Source organism: Oncorhynchus mykiss, chromosome 10 (assembly GCF_057628025.1).
Source record: "Oncorhynchus mykiss isolate SJ-2025 chromosome 10, ASM5762802v1, whole genome shotgun sequence".
NCBI classification, from domain to species: domain Eukaryota; kingdom Metazoa; phylum Chordata; class Actinopteri; order Salmoniformes; family Salmonidae; genus Oncorhynchus; species Oncorhynchus mykiss.
The window spans coordinates 10,065,001-10,072,500 of record NC_143031.1 but is presented as its reverse complement, the minus strand read 5'-3'; the positions used below and the strand labels follow the sequence as shown (position 1 = coordinate 10,072,500).

At 46.1% G+C, this 7,500-nt stretch overlaps 1 protein-coding gene across 4 annotated transcripts in view; it reads left to right on the top strand.

Moving 5' to 3' along the window:
• LOC110534842 (actin-binding LIM protein 3) overlaps window positions 1-7,500 on the top strand; it is a 112,830-nt gene that overhangs the window by 68,532 nt on the left and 36,798 nt on the right. For all 4 annotated transcript variants that reach the window (XM_090188922.1, XM_090188921.1, XM_090188920.1 and 1 more), the window contains exons 4-6: window positions 3,334-3,446; window positions 4,873-4,999; window positions 5,873-5,966. In XM_090188922.1, coding sequence (XP_090045048.1) covers window positions 3,334-3,446; window positions 4,873-4,999; window positions 5,873-5,966 — 334 coding nt within the window. The remainder of the gene's footprint in view (window positions 1-3,333; window positions 3,447-4,872; window positions 5,000-5,872; window positions 5,967-7,500) is intronic.

Below are 7,500 nucleotides of genomic sequence, written 5' to 3'. Positions count from 1 at the left end.
TCTTTATGTTGGTGTTTCCTTTATTTTGTCAGTTACCAATAGGCGCTCTGAGGAATTACAATGTCGAAAGCCCTCCTCCGTCTGATTGTGAGGTTTACTGTCACTGTTTCACAGTCTTTTAGAGAGTGATTGAAGAGTTTCAGTCTGTCAGTGTGGTGGGGGCAGTAGAGGTGAGGGTGCCATGAGAACGGTTCCTTCTCTACTGGTCTGTTTCTTGAGAACATCATGAGAACGGTTCCTTCTCTACTGGTCTGTTTCTTGAGAACATTATGAGAACAGTTCCTTCTCTACTGGTCTGTTTCTTGAGAACATCATGAGAACAGTTCCTTCTCTACTGGTCTGTTTCTTGAGAACATCATGAGAACAGTTCCTTCTCTACTGGTCTGTTTCTTGAGAACATCATGAGAACAGTTCCTTCTCTACTGGTCTGTTTCTTGAGAATATCATGAGAACAGTTCCTTCTCTACTGGTCTGTTTCTTGAGAACATCATGAGAACAGTTCCTTCTCTACTGGTCTGTTTCTTGAGAACATCATGAGAACAGTTCCTTCTCTACTGGTCTGTTTCTTGAGAACATCATGAGAACAGTTCCTTCTCTACTGGTCTGTTTCTTGAGAACATCATGAGAACAGTTCCTTCTCTACTGGTCTGTTTCTTGAGAACATCATGAGAACAGTTCCTTCTCTACTGGTCTGTTTCTTGAGAATATCATGAGAACAGTTCCTTCTCTACTGGTCTGTTTCTTGAGAACATCATGAGAACAGTTCCTTCTCTACTGGTCTGTTTCTTGAGAACATCATGAGAACAGTTCCTTCTCTACTGGTCTGTTTCTTGAGAACATCATGAGAACAGTTCCTTCTCTACTGGTCTGTTTCTTGAGAACATCATGAGAACAGTTCCTTCTCTACTGGTCTGTTTCTTGAGAACATCATGAGAACAGTTCCTTCTCTACTGGTCTGTTTCTTGAGAACATCATGAGAACAGTTCCTTCTCTACTGGTCTGTTTCTTGAGAACATCATGAGAACAGTTCCTTCTCTACTGGTCTGTTTCTTGAGAACATCATGAGAACAGTTCCTTCTCTACTGGTCTGTTTCTTGAGAACATCATGAGAACAGTTCCTTCTCTACTGGTCTGTTTCTTGAGAACATCATGAGAACAGTTCCTTCTCTACTGGTCTGTTTCTTGAGAACATCATGAGAACAGTTCCTTCTCTACTGGTCTGTTTCTTGAGAACATCATGAGAACAGTTCCTTCTCTACTGGTCTGTTTCTTGAGAACATCATGAGAACAGTTCCTTCTCTACTGGTCTGTTTCTTGAGAACATCATGAGAACAGTTCCTTCTCTACTGGTCTGTTTCTTGAGAACATCATGAGAACAGTTCCTTCTCTACTGGTCTGTTTCTTGAGAACATCATGAGAACAGTTCCTTCTCTACTGGTCTGTTTCTTGAGAACATCATGAGAACAGTTCCTTCTCTACTGGTCTGTTTCTTGAGAACATCATGAGAACAGTTCCTTCTATTCCTTCTAGCAGGTGGCACCAGGGCTGGGTTGGGTTTAGAGTCTGACCCACAGTAACCTCTACACCGAGGGCCTTGATAGGCTGATAGCGCTACTGCTTACATGACCGTGCTTATATCCCATTATGCACAGATGTGTATGTTAATTCATGTATTTTTAATTCATGTATTTTGCAATTTATAGTTCCCTGTCTTCTAATACTATTTATTATATGCTGACCTGACGGAGTTTGGAGTTATGTCTCCTATGAGATGTCATTTGGGAAGATGCTTGACAGTGATCTGCAAAGTCATAGAGAATATAACCCCATCCGTTGTCTGGGGAAGCAATGCATTATATTGACTGCTGGTACTGAGTCGTCCAGGTTTAAGGGCCACAAATCTTTACCGCAGATGGTCCTGCCATCGCTGCCTGTCCTGCTAGAGATGCTGACTCATAGCTTCTGATGGTGGGAGAGCAGCACACATTCTGTTCCGGGCAGTCAGTAGTCAGCACACTTAAAACACTCCTCATCCACCACAGATCACCCCGACTTCTCCCAAACCTCAATATGCAGGGAGGGCTATGCTGTGTTGCTGACAGAAGAATGTTTAACACTACTATCTATTGTTCATAACACACTGCCTCCTCTTTAGCATGGGCTCCCGAGTGGCGCGGCGGTCTAAGGCACTGCATCTCAGTGCAAGAGACTACACTACAGACCCTGGTTTGATTCCAGGCTGTATCACATCCGGCCATGATTGGGAGTCCTGTAGGGTCGGCGCGCAATTGGGCCAGCGTCGTTAGCGCTTGGCCGGTGTAGGCCGTCATTGTAAACAAGAATTTGTTCTTAACTGACATGCCTAGTTAAATATATATATATAATTTTAAAACAGCATCTGTGTCCATACCCCAAATGGGCCTAAGGGTCCTGGTCACAAGTAGTGCACTATGTAGGGAATTGGTTGTCATTTGGCACACAGCCGATATGTTGGTTTCAATATTCAGCTTGAAGATCACCCCTGCTGGCCCAGTTAAGCTGCTGTGTCCAAGCAGATATCCCCCTGCCTGCCTGTCTGCCTGCTTGCTATGTAGCAGGACACAGTATCTGTCCACAGGCCCATCATGTCTGTGAGCCTTCCTTCCTGTCACTGGATATTACCACGGAAACCCACTGTGTGTGTGTGTGTGTGTGTGTGTGTGTGTGTGTGTGTGTGTGTGTGCGTCTGCATGGAGAGTTGCACTCTAATCGGTATTAATGTGAGTAGAATAGAGGCCAGGCCTCTGATGTCATCTCACTCTCTCATGTGCTACTAAGGAGACTTGCCCTCCTTGACCAAATGAAGTGCCCCCCGGCTCAAAAGATTTTTCAGAAACGTTGTCTACACATAATAGAATCCCATTGCTTGTATAAATAACCATGTCAATCACAACAAATCATCTTTAGTCTCAGACTGGGGCAGTTAGCTAGCGATACGTTAGAGAACATTTCCTGAATGGCTGTATAGAACCGTACTGCTGTGCTGCAGTTCTCCCTTCTCTGCCTCCGTAGTTAGATTCCACTGTCACTGATTGACTTTGTGGCATGTTTCAATGTGGCGCCACATGTAAATTATATAAACCTACTGGAGGAATTTCGGAGGAATGAATTTTGGGCATTTTACCACATTTATGTGGTAAACACATTTAATTACAAAACACAAAATGTGTAGTTGTGTAAAATAACACACAGCTACCATTACACACAGTGTACATACAGTGTTATTGTGTCTACTGTGAGGCTTCGGGTTGAGCAGAATACATGTCTGATGTCTTCCTGTGGCTTGTTTTTCAGAAAGCCTTTCCCTATCGGAGACAGGGTGACCTTCTGTGGGAAGAAGTGTGTCTGTCAGCAGTGCTCCCATTCGCTAGTCAGCAACGCGCCGGTCAAGATCCACGGACCCAGCCGTAAGTCTCTAGATCAGAGGGTCACGTGCTCCTTCTCTGTTAACCATCAAACGTCACGTTCCGGTAATTACTGGAACGTTCCGCCTGCATTACTGGAACGTCTCGACATCTCGACATCAAAAAGCTCCGTAGCAGATATTTAACGCTGATGTTGGGACCATGAAAACACACTGACTGACGGCTATAGCTATGTTCTACAAGTCTATTATTCTCCTGGCTTTACAAAGCTCTATTTCAGATATTTTACCTCGCTGGCTTGCTAGCTTCCTAGGTAACCAATAGTCTGATGACATCTGAGATGTTGTAGATGATATAACTGTCTAATTATGTGTTCTGTTAATTTGCATGAGCTGCATTTGAAGTTGGATGTGATCATATCCACGGCTAGGTAAACAAACAAAAAAACATCTAAATCCGTACTGGACGCACAACATGACACGGCCGGGAAATGGATCTATACCACAGGACCTCAACTAAAGTCACATCACAATCCTCACTCAGCACAGTGATGGTCCCATAGGACAAGGCTGAAGCACTCCACAGTTCTCAGATCAGTAGGACTCTCCATCACTCTCTCTGGAGGGGGAGTAGGACTCTCCATCACTCTCTCTGGGGGGGGGGGGGGAGTAGGACACTCCATCACTCTCTCTTGGGGGGGGGGGAGTAGGACTCTCCATCACTCTCTCTGGAGGAGGAGTAGGACTCTCCATCACTCTCTCTGGGGGGGAGTAGGACTCTCCATCCCTCTCTCTGGGGGGGGGGGGGAGTAGGACTCTCCATCACTCTCTCTGGGGGGGTGGGGAGTAGGACTCTCCATCACTCTCTCTGGGGAGGAGGAGTAGGACTCTCCATCACTCTCCCTGGGGGGGGGGGGGGGGGGGGAGTAGGACTCTCCATCACTCTCTCTGGGGGGAGGAGTAGGACTCTCCATCCCTCTCTCTGGGGGGGAGTAGGACTCACCATCCCTCTCTCTGGGGGGGGAGTAGGACTCTCCATCCCTCTCTCTGGGGGGGGGAGTAGGACTCTCCATCACTCTCTCTGGGGAGGAGGAGTAGGACTCTCCATCCTTCTCTCTGGGGGGGAGGAGTAGGACTCTCCATCACTCTCTCTGGGGGGGAGTAGGACTCTCCATCACTCTCCCTGGGGGGGGGGGAGTAGGACTCTCCATCACTCTCTCTGGGGGGGAGGAGTGGGACTCTCCATCACTCTCTCTGGGGGGGGGGGGAGTGGGACTCTCCATCCTTCTCTCTGGGGGGGGACTAGGACTCTCCATCACTCTCTCTGGGGGGAGGAGTAGGACTCTCCATCACTCTCTCTGGGGAGGAGGAGTAGGATTTTGCCCCCTCTTGTCCTCTTCTATTTTCATTCGCTGTTCTCTCTGTTCTCTCTCTCTCTCTGTCTCTTTCTTGCTCTACCTCCTTCCCAGACTGTGCAGGCTGTAAGGAGGAGATCAAACATGGCCAGTCTCTCCTGGCCCTGGAGAAGCAGTGGCATGTCAGCTGCTTCAAGTGTCAGACCTGTGGCACTGTGCTGACCGGGGAGTACATCAGCAAGTAGGTGACCTCTGTGGTGACATCACAATACCAGTATAGTAGTAGTAGTAGTAGCATAGTACTAGTAGTATAGTAGTAGTAGTAGTAGTAGTACTTATATAATAGTAGTAGTTGTATAGTAGTAATGGTATCGTACTAGTAGTATAGTGGTAGTAGTAGTGGTATAGCACTAGGTAGTATAGTAATAGTATAGTGGTAGTAGTAGTGGTATAGTACAATTAGTATAGTAGTAGTATAGTGGTAGTAGTAGTGGTATAGTACTAGTAGTATAATAGCATAGTAGTAGTATAGTGGTAGTAGTAGTAATATAGTAGTAGTATAGTGGTAGTAGTAGTGGTATGGCGGTAGTAGTATTGTGGTAGTATAGTAGTATGGTATTAGTATGGTGGTAGTAGCCGTGGTATAGTACTAGTAGTATAGTAGTAGTACTAGTAGTATAGTAGTAGTATAGTACTGGTAGTATAGTAGTAGTATAGTGGTATAGTACTAGTGGTTTAGTGGTAGTAGTAGTGGTATAGTACTAGTAGTATACTAGTAGTATAGTGGTAGTAGTAGTGGTATAGTACTGGTAGTATAGTAGTAGTATAGTGCCATTCATGTATCCATGCTCCTCCACAGACATGTCATTCATGTATCCATGCTCCTCCACAGACATGTCATTCATGTATCCATGCTACTCCACAGACATGCCATCCATGTATCCATGCTAGTATCTGTTATTATTTTGTCTTTTGACAAGAAACTAGCTACTTAATGTGTGTGTGTGTGTGTGTGTGTGTGTGTGTGTGTGTGTGTGTGTGTGTGTGTGTGTGTGTGTGTGTGTGTGTGTGTGTGTGTGTGTGTGTGTGTGTGTGTGTGTGTGTGTGTTCTCAGGGATGGTATTCCATACTGTGAGACTGACTACCACACCCAGTTTGGCATCCAGTGTGTGACGTGTAACAGATACATCAGTGGCAGAGTGCTGGAGGTGAGTCTGTCTGTCTGTCTGTCTGTCTGTCTGTCTGTCTGTCTCTTTTTCTCTCCGTCTCTGCCTGTCTGTCTGTCTGTCTGCCTCTCTCTTTTTCTCTCCGTCTCTGTCTGTCTGTCTGTCTGTCTGTCTGTCTCTGTCTCTGTCTGTCTGTCTGTCTGTCTGTCTGTCTGTCTGTCTGTCTGTCTGTCTGTCTGTCTGTCTGTCTGCCTCTCTCTTTTTCTCTCCATCTCTGTCTGTCTGTCTGTCTGTCTGTCTGTCTGTCTCTCTCTCTCTTTCTCTCTCTGTCTACTTGTCTGTCTCTCTCTGCCTGTTTGTCTATCTGTCTCTCTCTTTCTCGCTGTCTGCTTATCTGTCTGTCTCTGCCTGTCTGCCTGTCTGTCTCTGTCTGTTTCTGTCTGCCTGTCTGTCTCTGTCTGTCTTCCTGCCGGCCTGCCAAAGGACATCCAGCCAACTTGATACAACTATGTGAGGCATTGTAGTCAACATGGACCAGCATCCCTATGAAATATGAATAGTCTGCGATGCTAGTTCTACATTACAAGCCATAATCTCAATACATGTGATTCGTGCTGCTGAGTTGAAATCAATCCAGGCTCTTTGAAAGTTCAGACAAAAACGTATTCAGACTGCATACTGTCAGGGTCTATAAATAGGCAGGTTTTTAATGTGCTGTCATTGTGGCTACACATGAAGGGCCTCTGACAGCACCTGCACCTGAAGGTGGGACAACATAACACACACAGACAGAGAGAGACCGGCAGAGACAGAAAGACAAGCAGACAGAGAGAGACCGGCAGGGACAGAAAGACAAGCAGACAGAGAGAGACCGGCAGAGACAGAAAGACAAGCAGACAGAGAGAGACCGGCAGAGACAGAAAGACAAGCAGACAGAGAGAGACCGGCAGAGACAGAAAGACAAGCAGACAGAGAGAGACCGGCAGAGACAGAAAGACAAGCAGACAGAGAGAGACCGGCAGAGACAGAAAGACTAGCAGGCAGAGACAGAAAGACAAGCAGACAGAGAGAGACCGGCAGAGACAGAAAGACAAGCAGACAGAGAGAGACCGGCAGAGACAGAAAGACAAGCAGACAGAGAGAGACCGGCAGAGACAGAAAGACAAGCAGACAGAGAGAGGGAGACAGACGACAGACGATTTAGTGGAAGACATTCAGAAGCTTCACATTCATCACACATACTGTTAATAAAGATGGATCGAACCCAAATAATCCAAGATGACTCAACTGTCTGTCCTGCTATCTAGCTATTTGTGGTGTGAGAACTAACTGTTTCACCTGTAGCTGTTTCACCTGTAGCTGTTTCACCTGTAGCTGTTTCTCCTGTAGCTGTTTCACCTAAAGCTGTTGTAGCTGTTTCACATGTAGCTGTTTCACCTGTAGCTGTTGTAGCTGTTTCACCTAAAGCTGTTGTAGCTGTTTCACCTGTAGCTGTTTCACCTAAAGCTGTTGTAGCTGTTTCACCTAAAGTTGTTGTAGCTGTTTCACCTGTAGCTGTTTCTCCTGTAGCTGTTTC